Genomic DNA, 17,385 nt, shown 5'->3' with positions numbered 1-17,385 from the left:
CTAGACCTTTCTTTGTGACAAAAATTTGGATGCCTAATAATATGCTGCATTATCATTCTCATCACCTAGTGGTTGAGAATGTTGAGAAGGGAAACTCTGTTCTTGATCAGAATTCTAGAAAGTTTTTCAAGTCCTCCTTCTAGATCTTCTATGCACATCTCCAAATTTTCTAGTTGGTTTTGTGTATTCACCAAGAGCTCATTACAACTGCTCGTTTTGGGGATAACAATTAATTGCAATGCTGCAGCCACCTTCGAAAATTCGTTATCGTAGCTTTCATATTCCTTGGGTTCTACTCCTTTCTGGTGCATCAACTTAGAGACTAGCAACCATACCCGAGGCTTTGATTCTGGCTTCTGACCCAAGATGAAGAACAACAAAGATTCAAACACTCCCGCAGTCAATGCTTCTAGCTCCCTCATGTTTCTAACAATGGCTAAAGAATCCTGCTCGTCGTTCAAGGGACAAAAGTCATATCTATTTTGAGCATGTTTCAAATTTCCTAAAGCCATGCGAATGGTCTTTGTTATCGTATTTCTGATTGTCATGCATTTCTTGACCTCATTTGCAAGTCCACTTTCAACTCCCCGTCTTCTTCGTAGAATCGACTGAAGTTCGTGCATGCATTCTTTTGTTTGAAACAAGGCCTCCCTGGCCATGCCACAGACATCCAAGAAACTAAGAGATCCATCCCGCTGCTTGTCGATCCATTCACGTTGCTCTTTTGCCAACTTTTGTCGAATAAGTGGCAAAAGAAGCATTGCCATTTGTTGAACAATGTGTAGCGCCTGTTGCCATTTGTTGAACAATGTGTAGCGCCTGAAGATCTCAATCTGCATAAATGCTTTTCGAATTGTAATATGAGAGGGTGCGTTATTGAAGGCAGGCTGTGAGTGCGAGCATGGCAATGGAAGTTTGGGTTTACACGAAAGATAGCCATTTTTCCAGACTTAGAGATCTCCAAGAACGCTCTAGAATTGGATTTACAGACAGGTTAACCATTTTGGGTTTCCTCTGAGCATCTGCATAATATTTGGAGGATGCAGGAAGTCAGGAACAAGACAGTCTTGAAAACATTTTGAATAGATTGACTTATAACATGGTTTTGATTTAGAATCAATTGCTAACTCAGCAAATGTCTATGTAATGTTTCCCCACAGCGTTGTAGTTAAACCAAATATTTTTTTTGGATTGTCAAATCTCCAGGTATCTCAACCATATGATATAAACAAACATTATAATCCTGGTCTTTTGATAATGCCATATATTGTATTTTGAGAATCAAACATAATAAAAGGCAAACCCCACGAGTGCCTATCTCTTGCAACTTTTTTCCACAGATAATAAAACATTAAAAAATAAATAAATAAAAGGCAATAATCATTCTTTATTGTCCTTCCCATATGCATATACATACATTTTGTCCTTTTCTTGCTTAATCCAACATTTTTTTTTTTTTTATATTTTTTGGATTGTCAAATCTCCAAGTATCTGAACCATATGATATAAAAAAAAATATTATAATCCTATATGGTCTTTTGGTAATGCAAAATTATATTTAGAAAATCAAACACAAATTAAAGCAAAACCACGAGGGCCTCTTTTTTCCCACGGATACAAAGAAAAGAATGGTCTTTTCGTAATGCAATATTATATTTTGAGAATCACACATAAATTAAAGCAAAACCACGAGTGCCTATCTCTGACAAGTTTTTCCCATGGATACAAAAATCAAAAACAGCAATAATCATTTTCTTATTGTCCTTCCCACATGCATATATACATTTCGTCCTTTTCTTGCTTAATCTAATAATTATAATTTGTGTACCATTGGGTCCACACGTGAAAACTAATCTTATTGTAATGTTAAATGTTGTTGTACATTAAACTGGATAGATCTTCATTAGTCCACATAGAAGGCAAGCACGAAGTTAAGCACGAAGTTTCTTATTCAGCCATTTCTGGTAGGAGTTTTGGAGGCAAAGAAAAGTCATCATTTGTGTGTCACATTTGTCCACATTAACATGGGTTTGTTCTATTTTCACATGTCCAATTGTCCATCATCACCGTTAAAAGTTCTTAAGCAACGTAATTTATATTATTTTTTAATCAAAAATGAGTTTGATATAAATTGTTGGACAAACATCCTATCCATTTCAGCTTTTAATATAGATAATGATTTAACGTGGTATGAGAGTCTTGTTGACTGTAAAGTTTTGGTTAAAACAAAGTTTAAACCATGAGGATGCTTCTTTTTTATTTTAATATTCAATATATTGAGAATACTAGATTTCTTATTGCAATTGCTAATGAATAAAACAGAGAGAGAAAATAAAGTTTATATAAGCTAATAGCAAAGAGCTTTAAAAATTAATATCCACCCTTCCCACTAATATGATAAATATTATTAGAGAAAAATATAAATGAAATGAAAATCCATTTTCCATAAGTTTAAGCTTTTAGAAATAGTGGTAATTTAATATGGTATTAGAGCCAGAGATCTAAGAAGTCCTATGTTCAAAACTCAACAACTTCACCCAAAGAATTAAAAACACATATAAGGATTAAAAAAAAAAAATCAAAAAAGGCAGGCAGTACTCAAAGTTCATTTAAAAAGGTTTTGAAGTACTCTCAGGGCACAACTATTCCTCTCCCACTGCTGACATAACTGACACAACAAGGTCTTTTCTTTCTGCAAACCCTTCTTTAATCTGGGTGAACAAATCTTTATCGGTGGGAAGTTTTAAATTATCTTTGGTGTTACCACTGTCAGTCAAGATACTCACAACCCATCTTCAGATATGTCAATCAGCTGTGTTAACATCGCAGTTATCCGACGACGGAACAATATCTTCAAGTTTCTTGGTAGTGAAAATATCAATTGCCACAAAGTGGCACTTAGGATGTCTGTGCTTGCCTATTTTGGAGGTTGAAACCTTAACAACCTTGCAGGGACAGCCTTTGATGACAATGTAGCCATTCTTGCGGATGGTACCAGCTTGCCGAGGAAAGATCTTGGAGGCTCCAACGTCATCCTTTGATTCTAAACGGTGATCATCATCCGACATTTTTCTCTTTCTATAGCTTCCTCTCCTTTCCTCTATTTCGGCTTTTTGTCACAAACTTCTAGAGAGAGGAGGAGGAGGATGAGAAAAAGGGGTAAAGAGCCTTTAAAATGCGATCTCCCTTAAATCCTTACCTCTTCTTCTTCTTCATCCTCATCAATGTCTTCATCTTTGTCATCCTCATTTTCCAACTCTCCAAACTCATCTCTTTAAACCGCCTTTCCTGGAAACCATGAAACAGCATGGGGAATGATCTTGTTTCAAATTGTTGTAAGGACTCAGAAAGAAACTCAAAAGAGGCGAGCTTACATGTGAGGGGAAGTGTTAGAGAAAAATATAAATGAAATGAAAGTTCACATTCCATAAGCTTAAACTTTTGGAATTAGTGGTAATTCAATACGTTAGAGAAAAATATGAATAAAATGAAAATCCATTTTCCATAAGCTTAAACTTTTGGAATCAATGGTGATTCAATATGGTATCAGAATAAGAAATCTATGAGGTCCTAAGTTCAAAACTCAACAATTCCATACAAAAAATAAAATAAAATAAAAACATATGTAAAAGTCCAAAAGATGTGGGCCTACATGTGAGGAGAGTGTTAGAGAAAAATATAAATAAAGAAACTCACCTTCCATAAACTTAAACTTTTGGAATCAATGATAATTCAACAAATATACATATATATATATATATATAGCAATAATATTATACTTTTGTCCAATTTTAGAGGAGAGGGTGAAGAATAGGGGTTTTTGTTATCTCTTCCAAGTCTCATTCTCCATATTCAAAGTGGATCAATTAATTGATTTCTCAATTTTTTTATTAATATATGCAACCAATTAATCAAGTTGTAATGATTCACTTCCTCACACAAATGCGTTTGGTCAATGACATGCATGATTAGGTAGCATGAGAAGACCAGAATGATTGACATCTTCTTCAACACATTTACGTGGTATAAAATGACTTGAAGTATTATAAGAAATGAGAAATTCAAAACAATGTTGAAAAGTACTAACAGGTTAATTAAAAGCCAACATGCTAAATAATTCTTCTTTTCTCCCAACAAAACGACAACAAGCATGTGAGAGTGGAGTCAACGATATTTTTGCTGACTAGTTTTCTTCTTATCTCTTATATTGAGACAATTGGAATCTTGACAGCCTTGATATTAGATTCAATTTCAAATAATCCCATGTGACACAGTTTATTATTTGCAGATCCACTTGTATTAACTAACTAATCAATCAGTTTTATTACCTTTTGAATATTTCATAATTGAACAAGTAACTTTCTTTTGACTCACCAAGTAACTAACTTTTTCTCAGGTGTTTTCAGAATAAATAGATTTCTAGATATGTGGATGATTAAATAACTAAAATCATGCTGGGCTGTGAAACTAAAAGCTTTTAAAGAGAGTAAAAACATAATGTAATTAAATTGCACCAAAGAGTATAAAAGATTCATCATTAAAGGGAAAATACATGTACATGATCATCATTTACAAGAAATCTAATACAAAAAACTCGACTTTCTTGGACATCAAAATTTCTAACTCCCCTAGTTGTTGAGGATGTTGAGAAGGGAAACTCTGATTTTGATCAAACGCCTGAAGATGTACTCTAATCTTCCTTCGAGATCTTGAACACACAACTCGAGTTTCTGCAACTCACTTCTCACATTCTCAACTTGCGGGTTGTACTGCTCAGATTTTTCTGTATCATAACATAACAGGCTTTGCAATGCAGCATCAACCTTTGCAAATTCATTTGCATCTGTTTCTTCTTCGTCGCAACCAACTTTCTTGCTGTTCATCACTAGGTTGGAAACCAAAGACCATCCACTCAGCTTAGATCCTGCCTTTGTTCCAGAAGTGAAGGACAACAAGGACTCGAACACTGCAAGAGTAACAGCTTCTACCTCTCTCAAAACACCAACCAACGCCACAGTTTCGTTGTCTTTGCTCGAAACTGAGCATTTTGTTCGAACACCCTTCACATTCCCCAAGGCCTTAGAGACAGCCTTCTTCATCACCTTCCTTGAGGCTAAGTATTTCCTCACCTCACTTACAAGACCACCTTCACCTCCCCGTCTCGTACGAATAATGGATTGAACTTCTCGAGCACATTCCTTGGTGTGTAGAACAGCATCCTTGGCTGCACTACACGCATCCAAAAGCCTAAGAGATCCATCCAAAAGTTCGTCCACCCATTTCTCGTTGCGCCCTTGGACGAAGGCCTTCTGAGTGAGGGGCAAAAGCAGCAACTTATCAACACAATCATGCAAATCCTCAAGACCACTTAGCTTGTGGCTAATAGAGGAAGATGATGATGATGTTGAAGAAGTACCATCAGAAGCTCCCAATCTGCACAAATGGGTATTGCATAGTTGAATAAGTGGGTGTGGTCTGGTTGGCAAACTATTGGATCTGACATGGTATTGGGATTTTGGGTTAAAAGGTGATGAAGCAGCCATTTTAGCTATTTCTTTTCCTTCTCTCAGAAGAAGAAATGATTTTGAAGTTTTGGGATGTGAAAGCTAAAGATTACCGATTTGCCTTTGCTTTTCCTTCATCTGCTAAACATATATATAATGGGGTAGAATCAAGAAGGAGACAAGAAGAATCTCTTAAGAAGCATGATCAAGATTTGGATCTAAATATAACAAAAGGCTAAATATCAGCAATGTTTATGCAATGTTCCCTCCCCACCATTATCTCCAACTCATTTCCCTATTTTATTATATTTTGCAAATCTCATTGTATCTCCTCTTTTCATGATCTATTTGCTATAAACTAACACATGCAAACACATGAATGGTTTTGGCACTTTGCTTTCTATAATCTAAGAAAATCGCCATTGGCTCTATTTGATAATATTTGTTATATTTTATAGTCTTTTTTAATAATAAAATTTTAAGTCTCATATGGCATGCATGATTGGGATGCAATACAAGTGAGAGAGAGTAGTAACTACTTTAAACTGTGTGCAACTTGGTTTGTAAACGCTGTCTTGTAAAAAACAACACAAAGATGAATAGAGAAGCAGGGTTTGGATCTGTAGGAGACACAGAGACCTGGACCACTCGTGTGCAGCAATTATGTTTACAATTTTTAACTTCAATTTCTATGTACACTTATACAAGTAAAAGACACCATGGCTCGTCTTCATTGAAACTGTATATTTGTAACGTATATGCGCTGCCTCTCCGCTATACTATATATATATATATGGTCAAGCTGGCAATGATCCATTCCTTAAATTAAAGTCCTTTTTCAGTTAACAATAAATTTTATGGTGTCCAGGAAAATTGGAATTCCCAAGCGAGCCCCCTTCTTTTTCGTTTTCTTTTTGTGAAAAAAAAAAAAATTGTTAAAGTTTCACAAATTTTATATTAAAAAAAATTATGTCATATCACAAAATACCTAAAAGTTAAACAAAATATAGAGAAGATATTGATGGGGTTTTATTTAATATTTTGGAGTGGCAGAGGCTCAATTTTAATGTGTTAAAATAGAACAGACAGTACATATTTAAACCCAATTGGCCATTTCCTTGCATGTTTGAAATAGAAATATTATGACCTGTATTTCAAATATTTTGATATAGGCATCTTTATTATTGTTTGGAGATGTTCTTATTTATAGTTATAGAGTAATAGTCTAGTTGTACACTCTTGTACTAACTACCTATTATACAGCTCAAAACAACTAGTAATATTTTTCACATGAAATATATAAAGGAAGTTGTTAACTAAAAAATGGCATTAAGTTCATCAACTGCACAAATCATTCTTGGTGTACATCTAATTAGGATGGAAAAATTTTCACTGGCTATTTTTGTTATCATAATTTTTATTGGCTTTTAATTGTATTTACATATTACTATATATTTTTTATCTTTGATATTCCCATCTAAAATACTAAAACACAAAAAATCGAAGTTAGCTTCTGGGACATATACATATACAAGAGTATTACTACTATCACCAAATAGCTAGTTCATAAAAACAAATTCACCAAATAGCATGGTAATTGATGAACAGTATATTAATACTAACAAATTAATTTACCCAAATGCATGGATAAATGAACCTTAGATGCTGCCTAAATTTAGTAAATCTAAAAGGCTAGCCCTATTGTGCATACACATCACTTTGTTTTGTTTGCGTCCTAACTCTGATACAACTTGCTCGGTCCTAAGGTTTCCACCATAGTTAACCCTCTAGAAGAAGTAGCTCAAAACTCAAATATAATCTTTAGGATTCCCAAGGTTAGCCAATATGTGTTCCACCACAGTTGGCACACTCTAACAATATGCATAAATAAATATTCTATAATTTGTTCTCTGCATGGTACCCTTTCAAGGTAACAAACAAAATTGTATTTGCTTAAACTTAATGAGTATGTAAGAGCATGCAGTGCAAACATGTAGCCATGATAATCATAATAATAAGAACTAAAATAAAATGCCCTAAATGCGTATGCAAACACATATTATAAACATTATGTATATTAGCTACGTAACTGTACTATATATTGAAACCAGCTGTGACAGAGGCAGGCAAGATTTGCAAATATATGTGACCTGAACACATAGATGTTCCTCCTTGTACCCCCGAAAGATGGACAGCCAGAGTACCTTTTTCCATTCTTTCAAGGTTGAAGCATGTGAAAAGATTCAGTCTACCATCTGAAACATTTAATGCTTTGTTCACCCTTCTGGAGCGACCTGTGAAATTTTCAAGAAAAACATGGAGTAGTGTTTAATCAGTGATATTGTTCTATAGTTGAGACAATTAGAATCTTTCACAACTGTAATATAACAGTTCAAATTTCAAATGCATTTGCAGCCTCCTGACAGTTGAATTATTAGAAACTATAGAGAAATAATAATAATGGAAGATGAAGCTGAGTTGGTTTTAGAACGAGTTGTACCAACTTTGAGATAATTACCTTCAATACAGCACATAGACAGAATGACACAAATTATTCCAAACTAGTTAGTAAATGGAAAAGTTTTCCTTCAGTTTCTATGATAATTTATTTATTCATTGGAAATAAATTATTAAAGTGCTAAACAAGGACAATAGATAAGAGAAAAATATAAGAAGGAGATGATAGATATTCTGTAAGAGATTATATATCAATATTGAATTGGAAATTTGACAGATTCATATACAAAGTGTATAGCTAACCTAAACGGCCATTTTCCTTTTGTAATTATAGATACAATTATGGATGCTAGTGCTACAGCATCGTATATATGTGAAGCTAGCTAGTGATTAAATATGTTCAACAGCGTAACTCTGTTTTTTTATGAGGCGCCTAGACAGGAACTCAATTCCCTCTTCAAGATCTTGAATGTTTGATTCCAATTCACCAATCCAAGTTGGTGCATTTTCAAATTGAAAGTTGTAATCAGATATCTCATTTTGTGGCTAAGAAGAAAGACTAATGCAGCATCAACCCTCTCAAACTGATTTATATCTGCTTCTTCACCCAAACTTGGTACTCTTTTATGCTGCACAAGCTTGGAAACTATAGACCAATTCAAGGATTTTGATTGCAGCTGTGGCCCGGCTGTGAAAGATAGCAATGATTCAAAGACATTCATGGTGATTGCTTCCACCTCTCTCAAGGAGCAAACCATGGTTGGAGTTCCACGGCTTTTGTTGGCGGACTACTTCCAATAGTCTTCAAGGCCTTTTGGATTGCCTTTTTGACCTCCTTTCTTATGGCCAAGTATTTCCTAACCTCATTTGCAAAGCTAGTTTCACCTCCTCGTGTTCGATGTATAATTGATTGAAGTTCATGTGCGGATTCCTTAATTTGTTACAGGGCATCCTTGGCTGTGCCACACACATCCAAAAGCCTCAGAGATCCATCAAACAGTTCATCAATACATGTATTCCCACAGTCTTGAGATAAGGCTTTCCGATTGTATGGAAGCAGAAGTAAATTATCAACACAATCATGCAATCCTTAAGGCAAGATAGTCTGTGCCTTATTGATGATGAAGTTGATGAAGCTTCAGAAGACTTTAACCTGTCCCAATGCTCGTCAAATCCTGGAACCAATGGGGGTGATCTTGAAGGTAAGCTGCTAGACGGGGCATGACAATGTGAGTGAGCCATTTCTTGAAAAGAAAAGGCCTTGAGTCCGAATGTTCAATGCAGTCTAAGAGTTTGCCTTCCTTGCCTTTGCATACTTTCTCTCTATATATATTGTAAGGCAATGGAGACAAGAACAATTCGTTATCTTTTTCGTTGCTCAATTTATGTAAATACCAGCATGATTTCGATTTGGATCAAAATCCCTTTGATGGTGATGTTTATGCAGTGTCTCCCATCCACCATATCACCAACTCATAATCAAACTTATTTTACATACAAACTAAATGATTATCTTCAAATTAGGTGAGACCATGCATATGATACAATGCACCATGAAGAGTATAAAATATGTAGCGCACGAGCGCCATTGAACACCATCTTCTCTATTGTCCTTCCAACTGCCTGCTTCCCTAAGAGAGCAGTTTCAAATTTCAAGTTTTTCAGGAAAATATGATGTTATGATTCCTTCAATGTAAGCACTGCAGTCTGTCTCCCTATTGAGGTACATATCCCTCAATGCCATATACATATTATATATATATATATATATAGATAGAGAGAGAGAGAGAGAGAGAGAGAGAGCAATATTAATTTATTGAACAATTTTGCGTGCATACAATCAAATAATAATCAAGTTGAGCAAAAAATATTTCAAATTCATCAAATTGGAGACAGGGTATCAATGTGTGCCTCTCGTGCAATACAAAATACTAATGAGTTATTAACCATTTTATTGTATATATTAATTAACTGACCTACTCCACATGCAATGGCTCCAAATTAGCGAGATGGGGCTGATGGAAAACTAATAACATTAGAGCATTGTTAGGACGGACCAACTTGTTGTCTTGATGTTCCATTCTAAAAATTTAACCATCCAGGAATAGTGTCTCAAGCCTAATACATACTTTTTACGATTCCAAGTTTAACCAATAATAGAATTTTTAATTAGCGCAGTTGAACAATATTTATAATTTTATAAATATTCTACTAACTGTTTTCTGCATAAAATTATATTTGTTCAAACTTAATTTGTATGTATGAGCATATAAAACTGTGTAATTATACAGCCATGATAATCATAATCATAAGAATTAAAATAAAATGCCCTTAACGCCTATGCAAATACATGTTATAAATTAACATTATATTAACCATGGAAAACCACTGAAATTAGATGTGATAGAGGCAGGCAAGATCTGCAAACTGTATAGATATAGAGTCCCATTCTCCTAATCTCTAGCCAAGTAGAGTACTTTCATATATACCACTGAGCTATTGAGGAACAACAGATTAGATCTCACAGAGTTCAATTCCCGTTCGTTAAAGACATCATGATGATATACATCCCGCAACATGTCCTGCAACATATCATTTTCGATTGTATATCCATACCATATCTTTATATATATATATATATATATGCGACTTTGTTAATATGTTACAGAGAGATGTTCCTTAATGGATCCAGAACTCCAGAATAAAAGAGAGCCAGAGTACTTTTTCTACTGTTTCAATAATAAAGCATAAGAGGGTTCAAAGTCTACCATCAATCTGCAACATCTAATTCATCTTCTCCAGCTGGAGCAAGCAGTGAAATTTTCATCCCAAAAAAAAAAAAAAAAGAGGAACAGTGTTTCATCAACGATATTGTATGATAATTGAGAGATCAAGTTCAAATTAATTTCAACTCCATTCCAGCCTGCTGAGAGTGAGTTGTTAGAGACTAGAGCATAAATGAAAAATAAAAGAACAATGGAAGAAGAAGATGAGACGGTTTTACATCTTGAGTCAGACCAACTTCCCTTAAATTTCTTCGATAATTGATTTATTGAATGGAAACAGATTATGGAAGAGATAATTAAAAAAAAAAAAAAAAAAAAAAGGTCAATATGTTAAGTTGATGTACTGCAAAGTAGATAAGAGCAAAGCATAACAACGGAGACGGATATTCTCCAAGAGAGTATGTAATTATGCATTTAATTAGAAGTTTGATTAGTTGTATAGCTAATCTGAAGGCCTCTTCCTTATGTAGTCATAGGTAAAAAAATGGATGCTGCTATACAGAACCATTAAAGGTCGTCAAGCTAGCCAGTGGTTGAATATGTTCAAAAGGAAAACTCTGGTTTTTTATCAGGCGCCTAGCTAGTATTTTCTTCCTGCAATTCTTCAAGCCAAGTTTGAGCATTCTCAATTTGAATGTTGTAATCAGATTTGCACATTATGCCTCCTAGCATGATTTGGATTTAGATCCAAACACTTCCATGGTGATTTTTATGTAATGTCTCCCATCTACCAGATCAGCAACTCAAAATCAAACCTACTTCAGTAACAAAAACTAAATGATTACCTTCAATATTAGATGACACCATGATACTTTGCACCATGGAAGTATAAAATATGTTTGGCCCACCTGCTTCTCTATGAGACCGGATTCAAAATTAAATTACAAATTTGTCAGGAAATTTTGATATTATCTTCAACTATCATATCTTTAATTACAATGAACCAAACACCTATGCTACGCCTTGAAAAAATTGCCACTTGAAGCCTTTGTAATGGCCATTGAGGCACACAGTTTGCTTTCTATTCTATACATACACAAATATATATATATATATATATATATGTGTAAAGTTGAAATCTCGTTATATATATGTGTAAAGTTGAAATCTCGTAGCTATTTTAATGGGTAATATTCCCACATCCATTCTTTATCAAATAAGCATATTATTTATATAACTCTAGTTTAGTAGCCGTGATGGTCGGGCCAAGTTAGCGTTGGCTTGTAACTAAGCAGGGCAATAAAATGTTTGGCTGTGTTTGAGAGCGTGTCAAGATCTGTGTGGATGGCCTCTCTGACTCTGCCTGGTATCCTCGTTAAGGCGGCCGCCACGCCCCACACCCCCCCCCCCCCCCCCCCCCCCGCCTACCATCTCTTGCCAGGGTATACAGGGCCCAAACCTCCGGGGCCCAACCTATCGCCCAGTGTAAAAGGGTCAACCCATCCATCATGAATGGAAAGCAAACAAGCTAAAATTTTGAATTTGATATCAAGGAATTGGGTTGAACATATGGACAGAGAAGTTCCATCCCATTTGTGTACTTGCATGGCCACAGCCCACAACACATACAAACATTTTTTTGAAAATAAAATATATTATATATTAAGTTAACCTTAATTGTAGAAGAGGAAAATAGAAACATATATTGTGCATCATATAACAAAAACCTGAAAATTCAATACAATTACCAAGAATTAAAGTTGATGGAGGTTTTATTTAATCGGTTAAAATCAGCCACACACTATGAGGTTGCTTCCTTCAATTTTCTCTTCTTCTTTTTTTTTTTTTTTTCCTATTATTTCTAACTGACAAGGAATAAAACTGCAATTGCAAATTTAGAACCTGTTTTAGAGAGTGAATTTTAAAAGTCTAAAAGTAAAAGTACTATAGAAAAGGTAAAAACACTTCCTATAGTGTTTTGGAAGAGGAATATAAAAGCACTTTTGGTGATTTTGTTTTAAAAAAATCACCTATTTGATGATTTTCAAAAAACATCAATTAGATGATTATTTAAAAGTGATTATTAGGAATCACTTCAAACCGACCTTTAAAACATGAGATAATATTATCAAGTTAAAATTTTCCATTTCTTTCTTCTTCCTTTTTTTTTTTAATTTTTTTAGAGAGAAACACTTTTTTTAGACAGAAACACCCCTTAAAGTGTGATAATATGTTTGCTAACTCTCAAAATTTACACTTATTGTGTAAGATTATAATTATTTTTATTTTATTTTTGCAAATTTTGATGTGTCTTAAATTCTTAAAAAATAAAAGGAGTAAAAATTGTGTCTGATTACATCAATTATATTTCTTTCACAATTTTCAAAACCTTTTCTGTAGAAATCTTCTCATTTGTGTAATAATTAATATCACAAAAGTTAAACTTAAAATAAAGCATCGCAATAATAAAATTATACACTTAAAGTTATAATTAATTAATTAAAAACAATTATAGTGGGTCCTTCATAATATATGTTGTTTTTAAAAAAAATTCAAATACTCCTGCAGTAAGATTCAAAATTTCGATATTGATAAAAATATCGAAAATCTAAAATATGAAAATTTCTATGAAAATATTGCAAAACATCGAATATCAATAAAAATTCAAAAAAATGATAGAAATTCATTTTAAAAAATAAAATTTTTTGTTGAAATTTTACCATGAACTTATTTAAATAATCAATTATCAAATTGATTATAAAAATTACAAAAATATTAAATATATAATACATTTTTATTAATTAATTTGATTTATAATAAGTGATAACGATTATAAATAAATTATTATTGATACAAATATGCAAAAAAAAAAATATATATATATATATATATATTTGATAAATTGTTTATTAATTAAAATAAAACAATTATTACAATTACATTATATTTAATAAATAATCTCAATACTCATAAAACTTTTAAATATTTGAAAATTATTAGTATTTTTCTCGTTTTCATTTTGAGATGTGAAATGAAAAAAATAATTATTAAAATATATATTTTTTTAATAATTTTTATGTAATTATTAATATGTCAGCCATAAAAATCTTATATTAAATATAGTTGTACTTGATATTTAATATAATATATTGTATCGTCTTTTCATTTTTATTTGCTTAATGTTATTAATTTAAATGTTATCAATATCAATTTTACATAATATTATATTTCTATATTAGTATTTTATGTTATTATTTTTTATTCTTATATAATTAATTATTAACTTGTAATTATGAGATTATAATGAATCCATCTTATACAAAATATATAGCAAGTATATATATTTTATCAATGAATAAAACTTATTAAGATTATTAAATTCAATTCACTTTATTTTATTTATATCATTAAATACTTAAAAATAATTAAAAGGTTAAAAAAACTATCACTAAAGTTAATTTGGTAAAATAACTTAAAACATCAATAATATTTTTGAATTTTTTATTAAAAAATTTAAAAAAATTATAGATATTTTAAAAATTTCCATGGAAATTTTTAGAAATTTACATAGATATTATGAATTTTTTAACCAAATTGTTAAGGATTTAATGTAGATATTTTGATAAAATATTTTATGAAAATTTTAATAAAATTTCAAAAATTTTGATAAATATTATAAAAATTCTATCTATTTTCATTTAAAAACTAAATTTAATTTTGATCTTTGAAAATTTAAAATAAAAAAATTACCTTCTTTTCTAAAGAGGTTGGGCCGATCAACCTACTACTGTCGAAAGCACTGAAAATTTGCTCGTAGTATTTTTTATTAGGTATATCCAAATTATTTATTAGATATTTTCAAAAGTTGTATTTAATTTATTGAATATTTTAAAAGTTTTCTTCACTAAATCAATCATGTTATTTAAACTCTCAGTTTTTTTTTTTTTCTTGAATTGATGGTTGTTGGATTTGAATTAATTGGGAATTTCTTCTTTTTCGTAAACTGATTAGTAGATTAGCTGGTTGTTTAGGCTGCTTTAATTTTGAAATTTACCATGAGAATTATCTGTATATTTGATGTACAGAGGTCAACTTTAATTTATTGAATTAATGAGAATAATAGGTTTTTTCTCGTTTTGCGATTCTTGTGGTTTTTATGATTCCCTAGGAGTGTATGCAGTGGCTGACCCAGAAAAATAGCATATAGTTTGTTGGTTTTTTTTTTTTTTTTTTTTCTTCAATACAAAACTTTATATATAAAAAATGCAATATTTTCATTATATGTAATTAACGTAATAAGAATATTTGTTAAACTAAAGAAAGACTAAAAAAATTCTTTTTTTATTTTTTCTCAAATTTTTTAAGGAAAAATATGCTTCCAACGCTTTAGTTAAATATGATGAGGTAATTATAATTGACTAGTTACTAATTTATATATATATATATATATATATTAAAAAAAAACTCAAATATATATCATACTCCTTAAAAATAAAAAAATAATAAATAGAGTAAATTGAAAATTAGAAAAAAAAAAGGAATAAAAGAATTGTAAGAGAAGTGACACCTCAACATTTTTTTAGTTAAAACAAAATAAAATAAATAAACATTATAATAAGCATATTTTTTATTTAAACTGTTACTAACTAATTACACGTATTAAACTAATTATAATTGTAATGAAATATTATATTGAAAATTGTAATAAAAAAGTATTGAATGAATCAAATTATAGATAAATATTGAATTAAAAACAATTTTGAGTGAAGATAAGTACGAGATGAAAATAAAAAATGGATAAGTGTGGAAAATATTTAGAAAATTGCAGAATGAAATTTCAAATATGCCCTTGGATAGAGAAATGGAGAGGGGAAAAAGTTACTCATTTAAAGGTAAAATTTTTAAGGGGCTTACTGTCAAAAGGGATTGGAGGAATTTAGTGTTTTTTAATCTTTTTAATGAAATTTTAATAAAGTAAAATCATGATTACTTATAATTTAGAATATTTTCTCAAACATTTCAAATAATATAATGTGTAGTCATTTTTTATATATAAAAATTGTAATTTAATTATCAAATCTAAGATCCCATATACATTGAAAAAATAATTAAAAATAAAAATAAAAAAGCACAAAATGTGTAAGAAATTTATTGTATACATATTAATACATGTACAACTAAAATTATGCGAGTCTGACATTATACAATATAAAATATTTTATATGAATAGATTTTAAATTTTATTTGGTTATATAATTGATACAACAAATTTTTATTTAACCAAAATATTTTATTAGATATTTTATTACTCTTTTATATTATTCTTCTATTTTAAAATTTTTTAGAATTTTTCTTTAATAAATCAAATATGTTCTATCAAATTGTAATATTTTAATATTTATTATTTTAAAATTATAAGGTTTAAAGGAATGAGTACATGATAATTTCAATTTATAGAACTTCTTATTCCTATAAATGTTAAGGGTATATTTGTCTTTTCAATTTGTTAAATAGGAGATAAAGTAACCTTAGCCCGGATGTGGAAGTTTAGCATTTTCAAAACTGGGAGGGATATATGGGTTAAGCCAATACCTCATTAGGCTCAACAGTAATTTTCCCTTTATTTAATATTTGCAGTAAGAAAGGCTTAATTTTAATGTGTTAAACTAGAATAGACTATATGTACTTAATTGGCCATTTCCTTGCATGCTCAAATAGAAATTATGTTATGAATGATATGTATGATCAAGTAGTTGATAAGAGCATATTAACTATTGAGCGGGATGCTTATTATTTTAGATAGGATTAAGAGCCACTTTGGGATTGACTTTTGATTTTCTAAATGGATTATCAAATAATCAAAAGTCAATTTAGATGTTCAGTAAAATTTAAAATTTTTAATTATACAATAATTTATGTCCTCTAAAAGCTCATTTAAAAAGTAGTAAAATGCTAGCAGTTCAAATTTCGATTTTCACTTTTTTAATTACCAAAAGTTAAGATATAAATTTTAACCATTATTAATAAAGTTAATTTTATTCTTGAGTCTCTCTAAGGATTTCCGAACCAATTATTAAATCCTTTGTATGTGGATTGGAGTGAGATTGGGTATTAAAACTTGTTGGAAATTCTATCACGATTTCTACTCTTACAAAATTTCGAATACTTAATCCATCAAAACATAACCTCCATGAGCTTAAAAAACAAAAGATATCTCAAAAGGATCCAATTCCCTTTTAACATAAAAAAAAAAAAAAAAAAAGGTGTTCAGTTAAAATCAGTAAGAACTTGGCCTTGATAATTATGTAAGACACATAATTTGGAAGAAAACTCTTATAGAGCTGTCGTTCATTTACTAATTTGTCATTTTACAATTAGTCTCGGGTGCATTTACCTTATCAAATCAACTTTTCAAATGATAAAGACTACAATCGACAATTGATGTGATTTTATTTAATATTTTGGAGTGGCAAAGGCTTAACTTTGATGTGCTAAAATATATCAGTGTAATATTTGAACCCAAGTCATCATTTCCTTGCATGTTTGAAATGGACAATTTATGAGCTATATTTCAAGTATTTTAATATGAACAACGTAATTATTGTCTAGGACTGTCAGGAACCACCTTACTTTTGGATGTATCGCTGAAAGTAATAATCTGCTCTTCCTCTTTCCTTTAAGATTATAAGTTACTTACT

At 30.9% G+C, this 17,385-nt stretch overlaps 2 protein-coding genes and 1 pseudogene across 2 annotated transcripts; all 3 read right to left on the bottom strand.

Annotated features, from left to right (window-relative positions):
• Positions 1-65: 65 nt before the first annotated feature.
• On the bottom strand, positions 66-839 carry LOC107427256 (uncharacterized). Its single transcript, XM_048481005.2, has one exon. It carries the CDS (start codon positions 837-839, stop codon positions 66-68), a length of 774 nt encoding a protein of 257 aa, XP_048336962.2.
• Positions 840-2,642: 1,803 nt separating this feature from the next.
• Positions 2,643-3,068, bottom strand: LOC107427266 (eukaryotic translation initiation factor 5A-3-like; annotated as a pseudogene).
• Positions 3,069-4,628: 1,560 nt separating this feature from the next.
• On the bottom strand, positions 4,629-5,613 carry LOC107427255 (uncharacterized). Its single transcript, XM_016037633.3, has one exon. It carries the CDS (start codon positions 5,541-5,543, stop codon positions 4,629-4,631), a length of 915 nt encoding a protein of 304 aa, XP_015893119.3. The 5' UTR covers positions 5,544-5,613.
• Between the last annotated feature and the right edge of the window lie 11,772 nt (positions 5,614-17,385).

The sequence above is a fragment of the Ziziphus jujuba genome, chromosome 9, assembly GCF_031755915.1.
Source record: "Ziziphus jujuba cultivar Dongzao chromosome 9, ASM3175591v1".
Lineage (NCBI taxonomy): Eukaryota > Viridiplantae > Streptophyta > Magnoliopsida > Rosales > Rhamnaceae > Ziziphus > Ziziphus jujuba.
Note: the sequence above shows the minus strand (reverse complement) of the source record. Positions and strands in the feature narration are given on the sequence as shown.